General features: G+C 22.8%; 4 protein-coding genes across 5 annotated transcripts; 3 read left to right on the top strand and 1 right to left on the bottom strand.

Annotated features, from left to right (window-relative positions):
* Positions 1-207: 207 nt before the first annotated feature.
* AIF (Apoptosis inducing factor) lies at positions 208-4848 on the bottom strand. Its single transcript, XM_011500250.1, has 11 exons — positions 4725-4848; positions 3571-3938; positions 3374-3416; positions 3120-3274; positions 2890-3020; positions 2609-2784; positions 2336-2527; positions 2038-2234; positions 1494-1907; positions 697-903; positions 208-544 (listed from the first exon to the last, which is right to left on the bottom strand). Exons 1-11 carry the CDS (start codon positions 4813-4815, stop codon positions 473-475), a joined length of 2046 nt encoding a protein of 681 aa, XP_011498552.1. The 5' UTR covers positions 4816-4848; the 3' UTR covers positions 208-472.
* A 1201-nt stretch (positions 4849-6049) lies between these two features.
* On the top strand, positions 6050-7644 carry LOC105362676 (nuclear speckle splicing regulatory protein 1). The gene is made up of 2 exons (XM_011500160.1): positions 6050-6106; positions 6469-7644. Exons 1-2 carry the CDS (start codon positions 6090-6092, stop codon positions 7637-7639), a joined length of 1188 nt encoding a protein of 395 aa, XP_011498462.1. The 5' UTR covers positions 6050-6089; the 3' UTR covers positions 7640-7644.
* A 5947-nt stretch (positions 7645-13591) lies between these two features.
* Oscillin (glucosamine-6-phosphate isomerase Oscillin) lies at positions 13592-15537 on the top strand. Of its 2 annotated transcripts, XM_011500158.1 has the most exons (5): positions 13592-13737; positions 13818-14102; positions 14353-14711; positions 14868-14949; positions 15393-15537. In XM_011500158.1, exons 1-4 carry the CDS (start codon positions 13614-13616, stop codon positions 14943-14945), a joined length of 846 nt encoding a protein of 281 aa, XP_011498460.1. In that variant the 5' UTR covers positions 13592-13613; the 3' UTR covers positions 14946-14949; positions 15393-15537. The 2 variants fall into 2 exon arrangements, with proteins under 2 accessions (XP_011498460.1, XP_011498461.1); XM_011500159.1 differs by lacking the exon at positions 14868-14949.
* Positions 15538-17828: 2291 nt separating this feature from the next.
* Positions 17829-24596, top strand: LOC105362674 (uncharacterized). The gene is made up of 2 exons (XM_011500157.1): positions 17829-18404; positions 23875-24596. The coding sequence occupies exons 1-2, from the start codon at positions 17936-17938 to the stop codon at positions 24594-24596; spliced, it is 1191 nt and encodes a 396-aa protein (XP_011498459.1). The 5' UTR covers positions 17829-17935.
* The last annotated feature ends 584 nt before the right edge of the window (positions 24597-25180 follow it).

Below are 25180 nucleotides of genomic sequence, written 5' to 3'. Positions count from 1 at the left end.
TTACTCTAGGCGATATAAATACTAATATTATTAATGTTCTTCAAAATTGAAAAGTGAAGCACAGGAAACTGAAAGAAGCACTGGTTTCGTAATGACTTTTTATAGAGATCTTCATAATATACAATACTGAAGTTATGTTGATAAAAAATTTTAATTTAAAGCGTTTAAAGTTTAAATAACATTTAAACATTATATGTAAACAAATAATTTGTTTTTTAGCAATTAATTTTTTTATTTTCTGCTAAAATTCACAATACCACGATTAGCAGTTAAAATAAATGCAATTTTTTCATACTATAAGCAATTGATACTTCTTGAAAATTTACCAAGAATTCAATGTCAATCAGAATAAGATGTAAGAAATTGGAATAGTGGTACAAATACAGATTAAGTCTTTCAACTTAATCAAAAGTATTTTCATATATATACAAAACAATAATGTTACGAAAACATATTTAAATATTTTAATTCTTTAATCTTCGTGAATGGTAAAAAGCTTAACGACTTCATTTAATTCATCGCTCTTTGTTTCTCTTGCAAGTACCTATTTACAAAAATAACTTATATTATTATTATACATTGTAAATATATTCACCATTCAATATTTTATTATAGAGATATTATTACTTTACTTTTATTACTTATAGAGGAGTAAAAGTTTTCATAATGATCGATCAATATTAAAATTCTATTTACCTGTCTAGCAATTGACATGCGATTAAAAATATTCCACAAGACAATGCCTACAACAGTATCATTCCGCAAATAAAAGATAACGCCTTTTCCATAATCATCTTCTGCTGATTCGTGTTCTTCTTTCACATTCTGCCCATCTGAATATACTTCATTACGTTGTACCAAAACATTGTTTGTATTTTTTACTTCTTTTTTATTTACTTTTAACTGTAAAAAATATAACAATTATATTGCAAGGACTCGGAGCTTATTATGATAAATTTTATATTTACGGTTTTTTAAAAGTAATTTTTCATGAAAATTAAATGCTTTTATAGTGTAAAATAATTAAAATTAAAGTTGTTATCACATATTTTATTATATTTTATTCATACTGTTTTAGTACAATTATGTGATTCTAATCCGAATTTCAAGATATCTCAAACTAAATTAATTAAAATAATTTTAATTTTACATGACTTGACATATTTATTCAGTGATATTAATAATAAATTTGTAATAAGATATTTTCATAAATAATTTTGAAATAAAATTAATATTTTTAATTAATATTATACAAACGTTTTTCTTTGATACAATAGCTAAACTGGTTTATACTTAATCTAAGTTTCAATTATTATTACAATTTTAAAACTAGACCCGATTTAAATCTTTGTATGATGATTTATAATTTGGCAATATTTTCAAAAATTTTCAAAATTTATTTAAATTACATATAAATGTAAATTACGATATTAAATGCATTAACGATGATTTTAATAAATTTTCTAAAAATTCAAAACTATACAGACCTTTACATTTTCATCAGCAGCCACTGGGAGTAATTTGGTTTCAGGCTTTGGTGCTTTAGCAAATACTCCAACAGTTTCTAAATTTGAATCAATGATTCCAATAGCTTCAAATCCAATTTCTTGTCCAAGGTCACACCACAGCATTGATTGATACAGATACGGTTTGCCTGCACCGACCATGTTTTCACCAGCTACTTTTCCTGATATAACCGCATTATCGTGATGTTCTATTCTTCTTCTGCCTAATTTAACATCATAAAAGCACGCAGCATCACCTGCTACCCACAAATTACTTCTGGCCTCTAATTCAGCATTAACTAAGAAGCCACCTTGTTCAGAATCAACTTCCAAATTAGATTCCTTAGCTAAGGCCGTATTTGCTTGTACACCTATTGCTACTACAATTTGATCAACTTCGATCTATAAAAAAAAAATTATTTAAATTATAAATTAGTAAAATAAAGTAATTAATTCCAAAATATATTTTGTAAAATACAATATAAACAATAATTCAATATAAATATACTTAAATGAATTATGTTATACTTACAACATTACCATTCGTGAGCATAACTGACAGTCGACCATTTTTCATTCGGCAATCATGAACTTCAAGATTAGGCACACATTTCACACCATCAGCTTCTATATGCTCAGTAGCCCATTTACTTAAATATTCAGGTAAAACTTGTGATAATATATATTTTTCTTTAAAAACTTGATACACATTTTTGTTATTAGACGTAACTGTCAATACAAAATTTTGATTAAATGGAGAAGTTTAATGGATGGAAGTTAAATGAATTAAATAAAGAAGAACAATTCTTATATTAATTAATAAAACTTACGATTTCGCACTAGAGAAGTCGATAGCTCTGATCCTAGAAAACCTCCCCCAATAACAAGTATATCCTTAACATCAGGTTTTTTAACATTATACATTAATTCTAAAAAATCGTCTTTTGTTCTGAATAGAATAATTTTTTCTTTAATCTCTTCGCTCATTGAATCAAATAAAGATAAATTTTTGGGTGATGCACCTGTTCATTAAAAATTATCAAATGCATGTCTACCATTAGTAACGAATCAAATTATTAGAGCATTTATAAATAAAGGCTCACCAGTTGCAATTAAACATTTGTCATATTTAATTTCGTAATCGTCTTGTAAATAAGCAACTCTATTAGTAGCATCGATTTTTTTCACATCCCAACCAGTTACCACTGCTACACCACCTTTCTCTGACTTTTCTAAATCATTAACTTTCATATAATATTCAGGAGGTTCGTAATATAAACTAATAGAAAAAATGATTAACATATATTATTATACAACATGATTATTAAAATACAAATAAATTATTTAATTTAAATATAATAATTCATTTACATAGTTTGATTACCTTCTTTTTGATCCATTCCATTGCTTAAATATTAATTTAGATATTAAAGTTTCATCTTTGTTGTACCAAATTTCTTTGGATAATGGAGGCCTCATATAAGGTAAATCTCCTTCATTAGTTATCATTAATACCTACATGAATTTATTAATAAGTATCATTAAGTATAAGGTATTAATTATTATGAATATTATTTTGAATAATTACTAAATTGAACAAAAAATTCATATTACCTTGGCTGTAGGGTCATTAGCTTTAATTGAGCGAAATGCTGAAAATGCAGCTGTACCAGCTCCTACCACCAAATATGGTACCTCTTTTGGTATGGAACAGGAAGATGAAGGATTTTGTATTTTTTCCCTTTTAATCTTATTAAATACGAACGACTCTATAAATACAAATTAATTTCAATTGTATTTATGAATATTTATGAATATTTATGAATTTAAACATAATTAAACATTACAAAATACTTTAGAGTACATACTTTTGCGCTTTTTACTTTTATTATCTGTTTGAAGAAACAGAACCTATAAATAAAATATGTCATTATACATTAATTAATAAAATAAATAAGTAATATGTAATATTCATTACGTAATTCTTATTTATTTAATTTTTCATACATTCTCGCTTTTCTTTAAAAATTATTCTAACATCATTGTTAAGAATGAAAATATTTACATATGATAAAAGTCCTGCTGACAACAATGCAGGTACCCATATATACCAAGTCGCCCAACACCTTTGCCAAAAACCTTTGCCTCCTGAATCGTCACATTTATTTTTTTCGCATATTGGAGGAAACTCAGGTAATGGAGGACATGGTTTGTCTTCGCATAATGGTCGAGAATGGTTCTTAGATTGTGTTGTTTCTGAATATAAAGGTGGTGAAGATCCCTGTAATGGATTTGATGCTGACAATGTTGGCAACGGAGTAACATTTTTAATTTTATTTGCTTTTGGAACACATTCCTCAACAGAAGCAGTTACTCCAGGTTTACTTTTATCACCTTTATTGCTGTACTTTAGGTAATTTATATTAACAAAATCTAAAAAATTATATATGAATTAATATACATATATATATATATATATATATATATATATATATATATATATACAAGTATAAATCATTATTTGAAATAAAAGTAAAATTTGAATTCCGAAGAAATAGTCATATTCTGTAAATTGTATACTTGTAAAAAATCAATCAATTTTATTATAAAAAAAATAAAAATTCACTAGCTAATGAAAAAAATATTCTTCATTGCAATATATCCTTATTAATAATAAGTAAGCAAAAAAAAAAAAATATTTTCTTTTATCTAGACAGACAATAATAGAAACTACAAATTACAAAAATAACTTGTAATTTAAGATTTATTAATATAAATAAAACAATGTTTTGTTGATAGCGTTTTAAATCGAATGTAATCAATTATATTCTAAACGGATTCATTCAAAATACTTATTCAAGCAATATACTTATTCAAGTTAAAACACATTAGAAAGTAAATATTCTTATAGTAATTTCAAATATTTTATTTTTGTATTCATAAATTAATTAGCGAGATTTAGGTTATACTTCCCAATTCAAACTTCAGACACGCGGTATATTTTTTTCATATAAAATGAAAACTTTAACATTGTAAAATTGCACGAATAAAATGATATAAAAGCCCTTAATCAACGTCTAATGTAAGCAATTTTTATAATAAACTAGTAAAAAATGGCAAATCATAGGATGCATAAAGTGTGCGAGAAGATCGCAAACGTGGCCGGGGTTTTTTATTCAACTTTTGAAATTTCTTTTAAAAATAAAAAGTATTAATTACCATAGGCTTTTAAAGGCTTCGAGAGATTCTTAATGTACGTGTGGCTAGTTATTCTCGAAAACTGCCCGGAGACACAGCCATAACTCAACATTTTAACCCATCAACTATAATGTTACATACGCTTACACACGAAGTATTACCGTTTACACAGTACAATGTTCTGTGTGTGCGTGCATTATCTTGTAAAAACAGAAATTGCATTGGCGATATGTAGGATGTATAGATTGCACTCTATGGGAAACAATTATTGAATATGATAAAAATATCTGTAAAATCCTTTTTTCTTCCAAAAATTACGACAAACATGTATCAAATATTTACTTTTGATTTTTCCTAATAAAATTATTCTTTTTTCATTATTCTATTAATTTTTTTGAATATTCATATATTTGAATAACTTTATTTTAATTTTGCTTAAGAAAAAAAATAAGGCATATATATATATATATATATATATATATATATATATATAGAATATATATAGATCAATGTATATTATTTATATAAATATATAAATTTATATTATTATTATATGAATAATAATAACAAATTTTATAAAAAGTATAAAAATAAAGAATACAGAGATTATATATAAACATAGTTAAACCATTGTTAATATATATACATATATCTTAATAAAAATATTTTTGTCAATTCCTTGTAACTTTTAATTCTTCGTTAATTTTTAATATCTGATATGAGATTGTTAGGTTAAATTTTTTTTTTCTTTTTTGTATTATTGAAATTTCAATCGTCAATTTAGTAATGAAATGATAACGTTTATACGAACAAGCTAAAATCTTCTATTTTCATTCATTTGTATAATAATCGGTTTGAATTTTTAATTTTGTTACGTTGTTTTTTTTTTACTTCCTTACTCTTAATATTAGAATTTAGCTCTAAGTAATTTGTTCTTATATAATCATGGTTTGCATTTCTTATCTTAAATTATAATCAATTATTTATTACCTATTTGCATATATATATATATATGTAGATTAGATTTTATATTATAACAAATAGATTTTGTTTCATTCCCATAAAATTTAATTAATCGCAACTGGTGAATAATAAGAATATTGATGAAGAATTATAAATATTTTCCTATTTTACATCTATAACTTATATGAATATTTGATATGGTAATAATCAATAAAAAATAATTTTCATTAAATCCCTCGCTGTGTAAATTTAAATTTAGTGCGCATATTTGCAATTAGCTTTGGCCTTGAAATTTAAATATTGCTTGAAAGTTTGAATCTAATCGAATATATAAGCATAAGCTGATACTTAAATCATACATTTCGTAAATTTCAAATAGGTTAGTTATACCATTAAAAACACCATAAATAACAAACATTAGAAATGGCAAACAAAAAACAGTAAGTAAATAATGTAAAATATATATTAATTTTAATAATGAAGTGAACTATTTGTACGCATCTAGAACTATTATTGAGAAAAATTCAATCAACACTTTTATATCTAATGCATATACAATTTTATGGTTTAATTGATTTATTAAATATTGCACGTATTATATAGAGTTTAAACTTATAAGTATATTTTAAAAAAAATATTCTCATATTCAAAAAAGTATATAAACCATATACTATAAGATATAATTATATGATAATTATAAGAAATAATTCTTGTAATTATGAACATTTTTATTATACCAATATAATACCAAATATATCATAATATTTATCCCAAAAAAGATATCACTGTATTGTTATTTTAGATATGGGCTTATATTACCAAAGAAAAATCAATTATCTACTCCTAAAGCAGGAAATGTTTTTGGTAATGATGATGAATCTGAAGAAGAAGAAGGAACTGATTGGGTAAAAAAAGCTCTAAAGGTAGAAAATGAAAGAAATAAAATAAAGAAGCAAACCAAATTAAATATGCAGAAAGCGTTAAGAGAAAATCCAACGATATTTCAATACGATGAAGTTTATGATGAGATTGAACGTACAAAGGAAGAAGATAAATGTGTTAAAAATGTAAAGCAAAAAGCAAAATATATAGACAATTTATTAAAAAGTGCAGATCTTAGAAAAAAAGAACAAGAATTACGTAAAGATAGAATGATTCAAAAAGAAATTGAAGCTGAAGATGCTATATTTCCTGATAAAGAAAGATATGTGACGTCAAGTTATAAAGCAAAATTAGAAGAAATGAAGAAGTTCGAGGAAGAAAGAAAAAATCAAGATAGATTAGAAGCTATAGCAGATGTAACAAAGCAAAGTGATATGTCTGGATTTTATAGACATTTGTATAGGCAAACTGTGAATAGAAATAATTCTGATTTAGGAATTGTTTCTAAAGAAGAGAAATCAAAAAATAAAAATAATATTGTTACAAAAATTATACGTGAAAGTGATAAGGATGATTCCATTGATTCAAATTCTGAATCAGAAGAAAGCAGTAAATCTGATATTGAAAATTCCAAAGATACACCAAAATCCACCGTTATAATAAAAAAGAAAAATAAACGACAGTATAGAAAAAGAGCTGATGATACCTCAGAACCTGAATCTGAACAGGAGTTGGAAAAAAAAGAAAACAATGAAATTGATCAACTAAAATTGGAGGAAATAAAAGGCAATAAAATTGAGAAAAATGTTAAAAAACAGAAATTGCTTGATGAAGGTGACACTAAAATAAATGAAGAAAATAGTAAACCAATGAAAGATGAAACTTTAAAAGAAAGAGCTGAAAATTCAGAAAAACATGATGAAGATTCTACAATTAAAAATAGGATTGTGGCAATAGAAGAAAAAAAATCCCAGCCAGAGGTACAGAAAAGAATAAATATTTGGGCAAAAAGAACTATTGGTAAGGCTTTTGATGATGCCTTACAAAAATATCTTATAAGAAAACAAGAACGATTAGCAGGATCGTACTAAAATACATTGACTTGTTATAAATTATATTACTTTTGTTTAATATACAAAAAATTATATCATTTCGGAAAATAACAAAAACAATTGTGCATCCTTAAAAAAGTTAGTCTGTAAAAATGATAATTTTCAAACATTCATATACAAAATCTATTTATTTAACATGAATTATAACCTATAATTAATATAGTTGTATGCAAGAACAATTATATATAGAAACTAACTTTTATTTTGTAAATAAATTACATTTAATTTTAGTCTACTATAATGTATTCTGTATATAAATTAATTCCTTCTAAAAGTTGTTAAATGAAAATATTGCAATGAAAATATTAGTTCATATATATACACACACAAACGCACGCATATATATATATATATATATATATATATATATAATTTATACATTAAACCTTTATTATTGAGTATGATATATAATAATGAAAATGTAATACTTATTCATAAAACAACACATACTGCAGTAAAATTTTTATTAAAAATATTGTAATTTAGCTTAGTTCAACAAATATCAATTATAAATGATAAAATTCTCCACTGCGACTTCAATTTTCAACATATTCAACAGTTTTATCCAGAAAATTATCTGACGTTAATTACTTTGATAGCAAATATTGTTAACTCATTCCAATTTAATTTGTATGGCTTTGCTTCTATTTTTTTTTACGGCAATTCTCTAAAAATTAATTTTAATTATAATTAAGCATACTCTAAATAATTGCTTTAAACTGAATTGTAGCACTTGCCATTTTCTGTTTCTGGTTCTGGTTCTGGTTCTGGTGGCATTGGTTCTGATTTTTGTGATTCATTCAATGCTCTAAAAATGAATTTTAATTGTAGATGAACATACTTTAAATAATTACTTTAAACCGAATTATTACACCTGCCTTAGTCGTTTCTTATAAGAAATATCATTTATAAGGATAAATATCTACAAACAAAAATATATTTATTACATATTACTTATTTATTTTATTTTCTAATCATTACAATTTCTGTAATAATTTTGGTAAGATTATTATCATTTTTATTATTTTAGATATGTATAGTGAATAAAAATGTTTAATGTTGTAGCTACCGTGAGTAAGATCAAATAATCCGGTATCTCAGGGCGAGCATTTTTTTTATTACTTTGACATTTCAAATCATCATCCACGTTACAACTCATAAGTTGTGAATATGTTGTTATTTCACATGATGGTTGAAAGTAGCTTAAAGATTTCTTGATTTCTAAATGTAATAATGAGGATAATCCATGAAATGGATATACTGTTTGCGATTGTGGCAAAGAATGAAAATTTGTAATTGTATTTGATTTTGGAATATAGTCTTGGATATAAGCCGTTACACCAGTATGATTTTTTGCAAAGCCATTTGTAATAATAAAATCTGAAATTTATGTAGACATAGTTCTGTATGTAGGTAATATTTAGGTAATATGTCGGTAGAAAATTTTTAATAAATAAAACAACAAACATTTTTTAATAATATAAAGAATAGTTTTATTATATAGTACATTAAAGAAATATAGTTATATTCTGGAATTGCGTATTTGCAAAAAACCAATATAATTAATTTGTAAACAAAATATGAAAATTCATAAGCTAATATAAACAATATTTTGCATCGTAATATATCCTTATCTATTATATTGATTATTAAATTAAATATATTAATAATATTAATAAGTAAGTAAAAGAAAAAATATTTTCCTTCATCTATACAGGCGATAATATAAACAATAAATTACAAAAACAACTGCTGGAATTCAAGATTTTTTAACATAAATAAAAACAATTCTTTCTTGATAGCGTTTTAAATCCAATATAATCAATTATATTCTTGACGGATTAATTCAAAATATTTACTTAATGTTTCTCATAAAATACATTTGAACTTAATATGTAATTGAACATTTTTTAAATAATGTATAATTTTTAATTTTGTATTATTAAATAGCGGAATGAAGGTTACGGCTACCAATGTAAACTTCAAATCAACATATCATTTTTCACATAAAAAGAACTTTCCCATTGTAAAATTGCATTAATCATATAATATAAAACTTTTTAATTAATATCTAATGTAAGCTATTTTTATAATAGACTAATATAAATTGGCAAATCGTAGTATGCATAAAGTACGCGAGAAGATCGTTAATGAAGCCGATCAATTTAAACAATTTTCAACTTGAAAAATCTTTTAAAAATATAAAAAATTTGTTACCATTGGCCTTTGGAATTATGGGAAATTTCTTAAAATACGTATAGCTTGTTATTCTTGAAAATTGTCCCTTTAAATAACCATTATGAAACATTTTGTCCGATCAAAATTTACAATGTTAATTGTAATTTTAGATTTATGTTCGAGTTACATTTGTTTTTAACATAATATAATATAATCTATATATATATATATATATATATATATATATATATGTGTGTGTGAAAAATTTTCATAATGCACGAAAACAAATTTAAATTCAATAATATTAATAAGTAAATTTAATAAAAATGCTTAGGATTTTAAAGAGAAACGTTAATTCGGAAAATTGTTAAATTAATTAAAATATAGATTTAAATTTATATGTTAATATACATAATAAATATATAAGTGGAAACTTAACATATGTAGTATATAGTAATGGAAAGGAAATTTTTATTCAATTCAAACTCGCAGGTACTATAGCAAAATTTTTATTAAAACAAAAACACTGGAAATAAAACAGGTTGCGTTAGGAATATTGTGGTTTCATTTAGTATCGACTAATATCAACATTGTAATTCGCATGATAAAAGTTTGGTTTTTATAATGAAGTTATACTTTTAACTTCTGATCCAATCATTAAATTTAATTTAATTAATTTAGTGAGAAAATCGTCAGACCTCATTTCTTATGTAGAAAATATTTGTTTGGTAAAGTTATATTATAATTTTATTCATTTCGTGTATGTGTAAGGGAGCCTGCTTGTTTCCTTTATGTCACATAGGTAATATATTCAAATACACATTATATATTTTTAATCCGTATTCCCCGGTGCTGATTTGTATGGCTTTGCTTCTATTTTTTTTTACAGCAACTCTCTAAAAATTAATTTTAATTATAATTAAGCATACTCTAAATAATTGCTTTAAACTGAATTGTAGCACTTGCCATTTTCTGTTTCTGGTTCTGGTTCTGGTTCTGGTGGCATTGGTTCTGATTTTTGTGATTCATTCAATGCTCTAAAAATGAATTTTAATTGTAGATGAACATACTTTAAATAATTACTTTAAACCGAATTATTACACCTGCCTTAGTCGTTTCTTATAAGAAATATCATTTATAAGGATAAATATCTACAAACAAAAATATATTTATTACATATTACTTATTTATTTTATTTTCTAATCATTACAATTTCTGTAATAATTTTGGTAAGATTATTATCATTTTTATTATTTTAGATATGTATAGTGAATAAAAATGTTTAATGTTGTAGCTACCGTGAGTAAGATCAAATAATCCGGTATCTCAGGGCGAGCATTTTTTTTATTACTTTGACATTTCAAATCATCATCCACGTTACAACTCATAAGTTGTGAATATGTTGTTATTTCACATGATGGTTGAAAGTAGCTTAAAGATTTCTTGATTTCTAAATGTAATAATGAGGATAATCCATGAAATGGATATACTGTTTGCGATTGTGGCAAAGAATGAAAATTTGTAATTGTATTTGATTTTGGAATATAGTCTTGGATATAAGCCGTTACACCAGTATGATTTTTTGCAAAGCCATTTGTAATAATAAAATCTGAAATTTATGTAGACATAGTTCTGTATGTAGGTAATATTTAGGTAATATGTCGGTAGAAAATTTTTAATAAATAAAACAACAAACATTTTTTAATAATATAAAGAATAGTTTTATTATATGGTACATTAAAGAAATATAGTTATATTCTGGAATTGCGTATTTGCAAAAAACCAATATAATTAATTTGTAAACAAAATATGAAAATTCATAAGCTAATATAAACAATATTTTGCATCGTAATATATCCTTATCTATTATATTGATTATTAAATTAAATATATTAATAATATATTACTAAATTAAATTAAATATATTACTAATATATTACTAAATTAAATTAAATATATTACTAATTAAAAATTAAATTAAAAAGAAGCAAAAACAACTGCTGGAATTCAAGATTTTTTAACATAAATAAAAACAATTCTTTCTTGATAGCGTTTTAAATCCAATATAATCAATTATATTCTTGACGGATTAATTCAAAATATTTACTTAATGTTTCTCATAAAATACATTTGAACTTAATATGTAATTGAACATTTTTTAAATAATGTATAATTTTTAATTTTGTATTATTAAATAGCGGAATGAAGGTTACGGCTACCAATGTAAACTTCAAATCAACATATCATTTTTCACATAAAAAGAACTTTCCCATTGTAAAATTGCATTAATCATATAATATAAAACTTTTTAATTAATATCTAATGTAAGCTATTTTTATAATAGACTAATATAAATTGGCAAATCGTAGTATGCATAAAGTACGCGAGAAGATCGTTAATGAAGCCGATCAATTTAAACAATTTTCAACTTGAAAAATCTTTTAAAAATATAAAAAATTTGTTACCATTGGCCTTTGGAATTATGGGAAATTTCTTAAAATACGTATAGCTTGTTATTCTTGAAAATTGTCCCTTTAAATAACCATTATGAAACATTTTGACCGATCAAAATTTACAATGTTAATTGTAATTTTAGATTTATGTTCGAGTTACATTTGTTTTTAACATAATATAATATAATCTATATATATATATATATATATATATATATATATGTGTTTGTGAATAATTTTCATAATGCACGAAAACAAATTTAAATTCAATAATATTAATAAGTAAATTTAATAAAAATGTTTAGGATTTTAAAGAGAAACGTTAATTCGGAAAATTGTTAAATTAATTAAAATATAGATTTAAATTTATATGTTAATATACATAATAAATATATAAGTGGAAACTTAACATATGTAGTATATAGTAATGGAAGGGAAATTTTTATTCATTTCAAACTCGCAGGTACTATAGCAAAATTTTTATTAAAACAAAAACACTGGAAATAAATCAGGTTAGATTAAGTATATCGTGGTTTTGCTTGATATCAGCAAATATCAACAATGTGATTCGTATGCCAACAATTTGATATCAATAATAAAATTATTTTTCCACTTTTGATCCAATTTTTAACTATAAGTTAAAAGTTTTATCGAGAATACCGACCGACGTTATTACTTAAATAGAAATTTTTTATTTGTGTTCCAGTTCAATTATATGTTTCAGTATTTGCAACATTGATTATTTTTTAGTTATCTAGCTAATATTTTTAAACAATTTTGATTTTTATATTTTCATGTAATCAAATTTTAGATTTAATTTGACAGAAAAGTACATTCTTGTGTTTTAACTGTTTTTAAGGTTAATCGCATACACAATTATTAAATGAATATGTATTAATTAAGAGTTTATTTTATGTCATGCATTTAATAATATTGTAGCTTTTTATATAGTTCATAACATATTGCTCCAATATTTTTTATTTTTTATTTTTTTTTTTAATTTAATTAACCTTTTTATTTTTTTTTCAAATTTTATAATACAGATTTATAAAGTCATATACTGTGAAAGTTGAATCAAGCATAATAAACAAAAGTATGCTTTATTTATTTTTTTTTTTTAATAAATAATTATCAGGTGTCTGTAGATATTAAAAAATTATATGTATTATTTGATCTTACTCTAATTAGTTTTAATCCGCATCAACATTTATATTGAATGCTACTTATGAGAAATTTTAATGAAATTTATTTATATTTCTGAATAACTTCTATTTTAATGCATTTATATTATTTTTGACAGATTTCCTCACAAATAGAGAAAAATGCGTTTGGTAATTTGTAATGATATTAGCAATGTTGCTGAATGGTCAGCAAAATATGTTGTGAAACGAATAAAAGACTTTAGGCCAGATAATAATAAATATTTTGTCCTTGGATTACCAACTGGTATATTATAAAAATTTTCAAAATCTTTTGATCACTCCTTTCTAATTGAATAATATAATTTCAATTTTCATTTTATATAGGTGGAACACCTCTTGGAATGTATAAGAAGCTTATAGAATATTATAAGGCTGGAAAAATATCATTCAAATATGTGAAAACTTTTAATATGGATGAATACGTTAATTTACCAAGAGAACATAAAGAATCTTATCACTATTATATGTATCATAATTTTTTCAAGCACATAGATATCGATCCTGAAAATGTTCATATTCTTGATGGTAATGCACCTGATTTGACATATGAATGCAATGAGTTTGAAAGAAAAATAAAAGAAGCCGGTGGAGTTGAATTATTTATTGGAGGTATAAATAATACTTGTATTCATAAAATATACACGCAGACTTTAAATGTATTCATAAATTTTTTCTATAGTTTTATAAAATATATTAAAATACCAATTTATATTATAGTAAATAGTATATATTTATATTATATAATTTTAAATCCAGAACTAAATAATATTTATACTATATTAATAATAAGACAAATTATTTTTAAACTGATAAAATGATTGATTTATATAACAACTAATTAAAATAATCCAAAATGTAGGAATTGGTCCTGATGGTCACATAGCATTTAACGAACCAGGATCATCATTAACATCAAGAACTAGAGTAAAAACTTTGGCACAAGATACATTAGAAGCAAATGCTAGATTTTTTGGTAACGATATCAATAAAGTACCAAAACAAGCTTTAACTGTTGGAGTTGGTACTGTAATGGATGCTGTAGAGGTCATGATTTTAATTACTGGATCTCATAAAGCTTTTGCTCTTTACAAGGCAATAGAAGAAGGAATTAATCATATGTGGACTGTATCAGCATTTCAACAACATCCTCGTACAATAATTATTTGTGATGAGGATGCTACATTAGAACTACGTGTTAAAACTGTAAAATATTTTAAGGTATTTTAATACATTCTGCAGATTCCTACGTAGTTTTCTTTTTATCATAACATTCATATTTAATTAGACATAATTGCAAAGGGCTGATTTCTAAATTTATCTTATTTATTAGCTTATTTTTAATTGACTTTTGCAAATAACTTTTGCAATGTCTAGGCTCTCAGTGCTGTCCATTATAAGTTGATTGAAGAGGAGGAAGAATCTCATCAACGTTATGCTCAGAAAATCGCGTGATTTGGTATAGTTAATTTAATAAATAAATTATTAAAAAAATATTCATGAATTTTTTAATTGTATATTTTATAACTATTTTATTAAAAATACTTGAATGATCATAATAGCAATTTGTTCCTGTAATAGTCATCACATTTATAATTTGAATCATGATATAAAAGCAAACTACAAACATTACAAATATACATTACAAATATATATAATTATTAATGAACTTCATTGTTTAGTTTGCTACCTTTTGTATATTTTATTACTGGGAAATATAAAATAATATACTTTTTTTCTTCGATATAAGCACTGAAGACTTGCAAACAATTAACAAATATATTTATGCATGATTTACTAATTAGCATGAAAATTAACAAGCAATGGCTACAATATTAATGAATTTTGTCTTTATACATTTATTAATCGTTTAAAAAATAATAAGAATAATTTTATTTCCAGAGTTTGTCAGAAATTCATGCCAAATTTGTGAATGAGATAACAGATTACTGTAATTAGGATATTATATCACAGGTATTCATTCAAAACAAAAATTGGAAGACATGTAACAAAAATGTTAATGATTAATTTTTATAAAATGATATTGTATTTATACTAACTATGCCTGCGATCTTTTTAATGTATGTATAATTTTTAAGTTATTCCATAAAGTTTTTAAGTATAATTACTTTACTTATCTGCCAAATAATATTCTTTGTTTCAATTAATTTTGTATAAAATAAAATATATTGATTAATATTTTTATAAAATAAAATGTATTACATAATATTTTTATAAAATTAATATGTTGTATCATCAAAAATGTATTTAACAAAATAGATTTTTTTTTTTATTTAAAATAGTTTATTAGAATTAAGAAAATGTTCAATATAGTTTTATACAAATTCTATAAGATATTTGTGTAGTACATTCATTTACTAAGCTTTTAGTTGAAGCTAGTAATTAAAATATAATTATTATAAATGTTATAACTAGTGTCTTTGATTAAATGATAAAATTGAATTTTAATTATCAGAATTATTTAAATCGTTTGTAACTTACTGTCACTTATTGATCAAGTAAAAATTAATTTTTAAATTTTTTTATTTATTAGTATTTGAAATAATTTTATAATCATGATAACAATGAAAACATATTGCGCGTAAAAAGATAACTAATTCGTTCATAATTCATTTTATCTCTTGAAATAGAAAAGACTAATACATATATATATATATATATGTAAAATTACACTTCTAATGATACAATAGTAAGGTGAAGATTGTTATTATTGTTATTTTCACAATGAGGTCCATATATTTTTATACAATTATATTGAAATGGAATTGCATTTCATGTATCCTATTAAAAAATTGGTATAATTAAAACGATAGTTATTTTTTGCTAATACCATTTATAACTTTGTTTTTCCTATTTTTCCATAATTTTACCTTATGGCTTATAATGAAAATGTTGATGCAGCAAACCATATTAATTACATTTCGTAAAATAATTAATATTATTTCAAAATTAATAATGTTTTTTTTTTAAACTGCAAATGAAAATTAATTCTCATACATGCAAGGGTTATTCAATATAAAAGTTTATAATTTTTAATTCAATTTTCATTTTGTACCAATAAAAATTGTGAATAGAATTTTATTTTTAAATAATTTTTATCTTTTTAATCATAAGTATAAGAAATTTTAATCACAGTATGTATCATTTAAAAAAAAAAAAAAAAAAAAAAAAAATGAGACTTACTTAATAATAATAAATGAGAATAACTTAATACACAATAAGATATTTTTAGTTAATATGTATATAAAAAAACTAATTATAAATTTAGTTTTTTAGAATACAGCGTACAATTTAATGCAATAAGCTTCTTGTTATTAATATTTGATATATTGTAATATGCAAATGAGATTCTGAAATATGCATATATTTGACATAAGGAGGAATATTTCTTTATCAATAATATGTATTATATCAATTTGTTGAAGACAATGTTACAAGATAAGCAACACCTTATGAAAAATCTATAACAAGAAATCGTAATTCCGTATTACATGGTCATATTCCAGTTGTTTATTTTATTTGCATATATATAAATATTTCATATCATTGTTATATAAATTGCTTAAATGGATAAATCATTAGTTGTTAAATAACCTATGATTAGTTGTTGCGCAATATTATTCGTGGCTTTTAAAAATTCATAATGAGTTAATTGAGCAAAGAAATTATTATGATCGATATTCATGAAATACATTTTAATAATTAAGTTCTTCAATACGTAGTAAAAATTAATTTTATTACGATGGCATGGAAATCTATGACTATAAGTTTAAAGAATAATGCCGAATTATAGGATGTTAGATATATCATAGATTTTTATAAATAAATCAATTTTTGTTCTTTGAATTAGTGTATGATTCCTCCTAAATGAATTGTATTACTTTATAAAGGATAGAAAATAATAATATAGTAACGAGTCAATTACCCTATCAATAACAGAATACACCTTATAAATATATATTTAAATGTACATCCATTTCCAGTAAATTTTTATAACTATTTATGAAATGTGTCTACCTTTCTGCAAATACTATTAAAAAAAAAAAAAAAACAACGTTTATTTTAATTCTGACAATATCACTTCTACGAATAAAATAGTTTTCTTCTTAATTATAATCTTAATATATTCAAAGATGATAGCGTCATTAAACAAATTCATATTTCATCACATTCTTTTTCATTAATCATTTGTGTCAAGTCATAAAATGCCAAGATGCATAAGAGAGAGAGAGAGAGAGAGAGAGAGAGAGAGAGAGAGAGAGAATCTATATTACTACGAATATTGTCGCACGGAACTCATCAGTTCTATTACATACTTGCAGTCACACTAGCTGCACGTTCTCGCTTTTTAAAATTGCATAGCACTGGACATTAATATAATAAATATAGAAACATATACTCACTATAAATTTAAGATTAAAGATATGGAGTTTAAAGAGAACAGTATACAGTATGAGGTCGTTCTACGGGATCCGCAATCGGTTTTGCAAAAACAACTCGGCAACGATTTGAAAGTAATCGATTTCAAAACCAAAACTTTTTTGCAATTAGGTGATAACTACGGTAGTACAATTTTAGATGTTCAGGTTAAAATTAAACGAAAAAATGACGCAGAAGAAGAAAAGTTGGATTTAGTGGCCAAAATGCTACCGCCCACGGAATTTCAGAGAATATTTTTTGAAACTCAAATTAGTTTTAAAAAAGAGATATTTGTCTATGAAAATTTAATTCCAACTTATTGTAGTTTATATAATGGGGTTTTTGACATTACCCCCAAGTTGTATGGCTCGAGAATATCAATTACAGCTGATGTCGATGAAGTGGAAAATGACGCGGTGATATTAATGGAGAACTTGAAAGTTAAAGGATATTGTATGGAAGATAGGCATAAAGGTTTGTTTAAATAAATTATCAAAGGGCAATTACGTAAAATAAAATTAATAATTCATTACACGTTGAAGGCTTTTTAATATTGAAAAAAAAAAGATAATAATAAATTTTTACAAGTTAAATTTACAAAATGATATATTTCGAATATAAGAGGAATGTTCTTATTAAATGTCTTAGGTTTTAATACGACTAATCGAAAAAAATAGTTAATACATGAAATACTTAATACATGAAAAAACTTATTCACTTATATTTATAAGTTTTAAATTAAATTACACCAATATCTCCAATAACAATAGTCGATAAATTACAAAATTTTAAAAATAGATTATTATATGAATATAATTTTTCTAACAATTAAAAAATTTTTCCTTCTAAAATGTATCAAAAATTATGATAAAAAATTTATGAGATTTCATAATTCTCTAACTTTTTGTACCTAAATAATAAAAACGGATGGAAATATAATATATTCTGCATTATAAATATTTCGATGTTTATATTATTGATTAAACTTGGAAAAATATTTTAACGAATCTTAAATATTTTTGCATTTTATTATGAATAATAATGATTCAATCGGAGCATTTCAGTTCATACTTTCTCAACTGATATACATTAAAAAAGATCATTTTATGCATGCAATAAATGTAAAAAGTTGATTTTTAAATACTAAAAAAGTAATAAAATAAATGCAAAATATTGAAATATTACAAAAAAAAAATTCAAGATATTATGATTCAATTAATTTAAACATATCTGAAAATATTCAAAAATTTCGAAATAAATAAATAAATTTCTTTTTACACACCTTACAAGCAATTCAATACAGTAGAACATCATAATTTCTCGTTCGATCCTATCATCTTGCATCAAAGCTGAAATGAAAATATGTTTTAAATTATGATAGAATTTTGTTCGAAAACAATATATCTCCATCTCTCATTATACGCATTCTTAAATATTCTTCAAAACTAATCTTCATATAAGACCAGTATATATTTATTCAGAAGATTCATTAAAATATTACTTTTTATTATACTCCACGTGTTGATGCAATTCATCGTTCGCTCATTAGCCGACAACATGTAATCTTTTAATAGAGACATTAAAGAGCTTCATAAATTCTATCATATTCAAAAATTGAATCCTCAAGGTTTTCATTATCACTCAACTTTTAATACTAAAACTGACTATATATTTGTTTTCAATTATTAACCTTGTGATTTTTAATGATTATTTGAACTAGATGTGATATAAATATTTCATGTTCTTATTTCATCGATGAATCAGTATAAAACTTATGGATTATGTTTTTTATTTATATAAAATATTATCTCATTGTATGTTGAAATTTCGTGATTTTTACTTATATAGTTAATATATATTTGTAATGAAAATTTGGAAACAGAAATACTTATATGAAATTATACATAATAAGATATATATACTAAACTGTACCTGTGCGCTTACACATCCACAAATACGCAGGTATTCACATGTTAAAGTATATGTATAGCCGAGTGTCTGTAAAAAATATCGAATTTAACATTAATGTCTATAACATTACATATAATATATATATAATATATATAATATATACATTAATACATTAATATATTTATACATTTATACATCTAAATATATAAATAATTATATTGAATATATTCAAATTTATTAATATTTATATGTTAGGGTATTTAATATTCAATATTTATTTAATTATTAATTAATTAATTAATAGTTAATATTCAGTATATTGTTATTATATTAAAAATTAAGAATGTGTTAATAGTACATATACTATAAAATTTAATTGAATAATAAGACAATAATAAATTATTTGTTTTATAAATCAATTTTATTTTAAATTTATTATGTACATATAAATTATCCTTTCTTGGATTTATATTAAAAAATGCTGTTTTATCGGATCCGGTGACAAATATATAGTTATATTTTTAATTCGTTAAAAAATTTTGTAAACTATGAAGTTTTTGTAAATAAACATACATTGAAATTAAATTATTTAATTAGATCTCTATTTCATGTGATTATTTGATTTATTTTATTGTATTTACTTTTAGATAATTCTAGATTGGACTAAGATTTATCGTATCAGGAAGAAAGGATTGTAAAAAATTAAAAAACATGATTTTAAAGAACCCGATTTCAAATTTGATTTATTTAAATTTTAAATTTTCGAACTATTTGTTTTGTAGATGTAGGCAACTACTGAAGCATAAAACTGCAAGTAACCTTACAAAAAGCAAACATAAGAATTAAAGATAATGAACATAAAATTTCTGAATACTTGTAAATTTTTGTATTAGATATTTTCTTTAATAGATAGATTCAACCTATTAATAAGAAAATTATAATATAAAAAAATGAGATGAAGACATAAACAACTTGATAAACATATAATAACAATATGATACGATGTTTATGTCCCAATTCTCTCTTGACATACTTTCATTCGATATATTTGTGTATTCGTACTATTTATGTACGGCAAGCATTTATTTAAAATAAAAAAATGACAATCTGAAAAAAAGAAATACTGTTCTTTAGCAAGGAAATTTAATAATATTATTTTTAATAATACATTATACTTTAATTAATTTAGTTAATTAATAACAAAATAAAATGGTTCTACGACTAAAAACATATATATTATTGCTGATCCATTTTGTACTTTTAATATATGCAAATATTTAATGTTAAAAATTTAAAAGATGTTAACATTTAAATTAAAACTTGCATATGATTATTCATTTTTTTTTTTCATTCAAAAATTCATTTTCACCTACAGTATCTACAAAAAATCAATTCGAAAAAACCGTATTATTAAACAATTTATTTTTAAATTAAAATAATTTTCACTCCTGTACATTAACATACCAAACAAATTCATCTGTTTATCGCATATTATTCTTATTCTGAATATAATAAAACATTACAGTATTTTAATTTAATCATTTCATATTTTGGCTACGATGATATTTATAAATTAAAAAAAAATCTATACATCTAATTAAATTTTATTAATTTATATAATGAATATTATTATTTAATCGGTGTATATAAAATAAATACGTTTTCAGTCAAGTGAATAAAAATATAAATAAATTATGCGTACATTTTTTTATTTATTTTATTTATTTTAAATTAATCGTTATTTTGAAGTAATCATCATATTTATGAAACGACTAAAGTCCAATATTTTACAAATGGCAAAAGTTCAGAACAGAGTCTTTTCCAAGCAGAGAAAAAGTAGGTTTAAAAATGACTAGTCAATATAACATTTGTCCCGTTGAATAAAATAACTAAATAATTAATTAAAATTGTTATTAAATAACTTTGGTTAAAAAAAAAAATATCGTATCTATCTAATGAAATAACGAAGAGTTTTATCGTGACTTAACATTTATCGAATATTCAGAATACTCCGCACATTTTTATGTAATACTACATGAATGACGAAAAATGTTGCATCGGTATTTCATCATGATAATTTTTTTTTTTTTTTTAAATATATATACGTATATAAATATATAAATAAATAAAATAAAATTAAAATAAAAAAATTAATATCTATATACGTAATATTTAATAATTTGTAAATAATTGTTTTTTAATAAATATATAATTTATTTACTAAATCTAATGTTAAAACTATATACATACAATTTATTTTACAAAAAATATCTTTCACTAATTTCAGTAATTTCAATAGTTACTAGAATTACGTGAAATATATTAAAAACATATTTTTCAAAATCATATATCTTAATTGTGTATAGAAAATCATTGTTAATTATAATTAGTTAAATTTTATAATTATATTCTAAAAATCCAAATATTAAACAATTAATTAGATATTGTTACAACAATAGTAGTTTTATTTTTAATGCCAACAATATTGATGTTTAATCAATTGCTAATCTTTACATAAAAAAAACGCATTTATTGTTATTATATTATTTATACAAACACTTTATTTATTTAATGTAATATAAGCAATTTCCTTAGAAGATTTTTACCTTTTTATAAATTTATGCTTGCTAACTACGGTACATAAGAAAGTAACGAATCGTTTATTATTTGGTAAGTTATAATTTTGTTTATAATCTTACGTGTATTCAGTAATATAATAATAATAATAATAATAATCCTTTTTTTTCATAGTAATACTCTATTGAATTCCTATACGATTAACAATGCTATAAACATATAAAGCATAAATAATAATAGAATGATTAAATGAGATTAAGTATTATAGAAAAATAAACGAATTATATCATTTTTGTAAAGATAATTAATCATTTCAAGCATACTTCCTAGTGGCAGTACATTAATTATTGGAAACTTATTTTTCTAAGATATCAATTAAACGGATCCGTTCAATAGGCTTAAAGAGATATAATATTTTAACATTTTTCAGGATAATTTTTCATTAAATAATTACTGTGGGGTTGCTATGGCTTTGAGTACTTAAATAGATAATGCATTTTCCTTAAATATTTAAACTATTCATCGCGCATTTTAATATCTATTTGTTTAATATAGAATTATAAATCTTTACCTTTTTTTAAAGATAAAAAGATATAAAAATTTTTTTAAATGATAAAGGAAAGGTAGCTGGATAGTTTGTTTGTGGAAAGAAGTGAAAATTATTATAAATTCCGAGCATTTATATCGTTAAAAATAATTACAACATAGTTTATCAACGATTATGTGAAAGTATTTTTTTGCAAGCTGTAAGATAATGAAATCTTTTAAATATCAAAAGAGAATTATTTTCATGTAAAAATTAAAAAAAAAATAGACAAACTAAAAAATAAGTAAATATCAGTTAATGCACTTTAAAGTTGAAATTTATATTTCTTACAGTAACCGTATTAAAAAAAAAAAAAAAAAAAAAAAAAAAAAAAAAAAAAAAAAAAAAAAGTACGTAGTAGTGTCATTTGCAAAGAACAGTGTTTTCCAATAATGTAAGTATGTGATACAAGTCACACTTTATGAATTTAAATTTAATTACTTAAACATAATGGTGTGCTTATTAGTGTAATTATAATTATAAATTTCACTAGTAATAGTAAGTGTAAAATTATTTTTAAATCAAATCATATTTGTATAATTTTTATAATTTTTACTTCCAAAATTATAATTGTTAACGATTGACAGCTCAGTAAAGCTAGGTTTCATCAAAATTCTAATTATCTAAGTAATTGTAAAATTTTATTTCTATTATCTTCGAGTTATAGCTTGTTATTTTTAAAATAATTTATTAAACAAAGACAATAAAAAATATGACGGAACAATGAAATGTCAATAGCAACTGGATAATATGGTTTTTAAATAAATAATTAAAATCGCGATTAAAATATCGCACGATAATTATTAATATTATTAAGTTGAGAATTCGATGAATCATCATAATATTAAACGTTTTGCTTAAACGTTTCAGGGTTAAGTCTGGCACACATAAAAATGACAATATTGTCTCTAGCTAAATTCCATGCAATTGGCCTTTCTATTAAGCATAAAAAGCGCTCTTACCTTCCTACGTTACAAAGATATATGAAGCCAATGATAATAATAAATGATGTAATGAAGCCCTTCATTACCAACGTATTAGATGTTATACAGGCTGATCCTGATTTAAAGCAATATTATGATCGCATTAAAAGAACCGGAAACTTCGAAAATATTTCTGATACGTATTATAATTCTCTAAATGTGGAACATCCATGGGCTTGCGCAGTGCATAGTGATTTATGGGTAAACAATGTTTTATTTTATCGCAACAAATTGGAAGGTCAAAACGTTGCGAAATTCATTGATTTTCAAATGTCATATATATCCAGTCCATTGTCGGATCTCATCTTCTTTCTTTGCATTAGTATGGAAAGATCATTATCCCACATAGATGAAATGATAGAATTGTACAGACTACAGATCATTGATATTTCTAAAGAATTAGGATGCGCTGTGGAGCAATTTTCAAAAGAAAAATTTGATGAAAGGTTGAAAATCGACGCGGCAAATGAATTGTATCATATTTTGTTGATGTTAAAAGTCGTTGAATTGCCTAAGAATGAACAAATTGAAACAAGCTTATTGAACGATAATTGCATATTTAGATTAAAAAATATAATACGAATATACACTGACAAAAACTGGATTTGATATTATTTTGAAATTCAATAAAAAAAAAAAATAAAAAAAAAATTTTAATAAAGTTATAACACAATTAGGAATTAACATATATTCATTTATATTTCTTTGAAATGAACATATGACTTATTCTAACAATAATGTATGTTCATTCTGAAAAAAAAAAAAAATGTTATAAAACAAATATTATTTTCTATTATATATAAGATTACGATATGAAAAAAAAATTTTTAAATGTTATAAAATGTGCATTCTTTATATGCATGCGCATGTATACATGTGCATATATGTTCGTATTGAAATATTAATTACTGTTACTTTAAAAAAAATAAAAAAAAAAATTAAAAGTTATAATATATACCACAATTACAATTTTATTATTGTTAAAATATTTGTTTTTAAAACATAATACATAATCTACATGCCTATATTTACATAAAAATAATTTATATCTTTCCAAATCACGTCGTTTGAAAAAATGCTAAAGAATTCAAACAATTTATATACTCTTTTCATATGATCTTTGTACGCCTTTATATCTTTGTATCCAAACAAATTTTAAAAACTAACATAAAACCAAGTTAAATATTATAAAG

This window comes from Ceratosolen solmsi, unplaced genomic scaffold (assembly GCF_000503995.2).
Source record: "Ceratosolen solmsi marchali unplaced genomic scaffold, CerSol_1.0 scaffold41, whole genome shotgun sequence".
NCBI lineage: Eukaryota > Metazoa > Arthropoda > Insecta > Hymenoptera > Agaonidae > Ceratosolen > Ceratosolen solmsi.
Note: the sequence above shows the minus strand (reverse complement) of the source record. Positions and strands in the feature narration are given on the sequence as shown.

What these genes read in the sequence shown, in the direction of transcription:
- AIF (XM_011500250.1), bottom strand. Translation starts at nt 4,815, where the DNA reads ATGTTGAGTTATGGCTGTGTCTCCGGGCAGTTTTCGAGAATAACTAGC. An exon ending in CAAATGTTTAATTGCAACTG is followed by an intron (nt 2,528 to 2,608) that starts GTGAGCCTTTAT and finishes TTTAATGAACAG; the next exon opens with GTGCATCACCCAAAAATTTA. An exon ending in CAGTGGCTGCTGATGAAAAT is followed by an intron (nt 904 to 1,493) that starts GTAAAGGTCTGT and finishes TATTTTTTACAG; the next exon opens with TTAAAAGTAAATAAAAAAGA.
- Oscillin (XM_011500158.1), top strand. Translation starts at nt 13,614, where the DNA reads ATGCGTTTGGTAATTTGTAATGATATTAGCAATGTTGCTGAATGGTCA. An exon ending in TGTCCTTGGATTACCAACTG is followed by an intron (nt 13,738 to 13,817) that starts GTATATTATAAA and finishes CATTTTATATAG; the next exon opens with GTGGAACACCTCTTGGAATG. An exon ending in AAACTGTAAAATATTTTAAG is followed by an intron (nt 14,712 to 14,867) that starts GTATTTTAATAC and finishes TGCAATGTCTAG; the next exon opens with GCTCTCAGTGCTGTCCATTA.
- LOC105362674 (XM_011500157.1), top strand. Translation starts at nt 17,936, where the DNA reads ATGGAGTTTAAAGAGAACAGTATACAGTATGAGGTCGTTCTACGGGAT. An exon ending in TATGGAAGATAGGCATAAAG is followed by an intron (nt 18,405 to 23,874) that starts GTTTGTTTAAAT and finishes TAAACGTTTCAG; the next exon opens with GGTTAAGTCTGGCACACATA.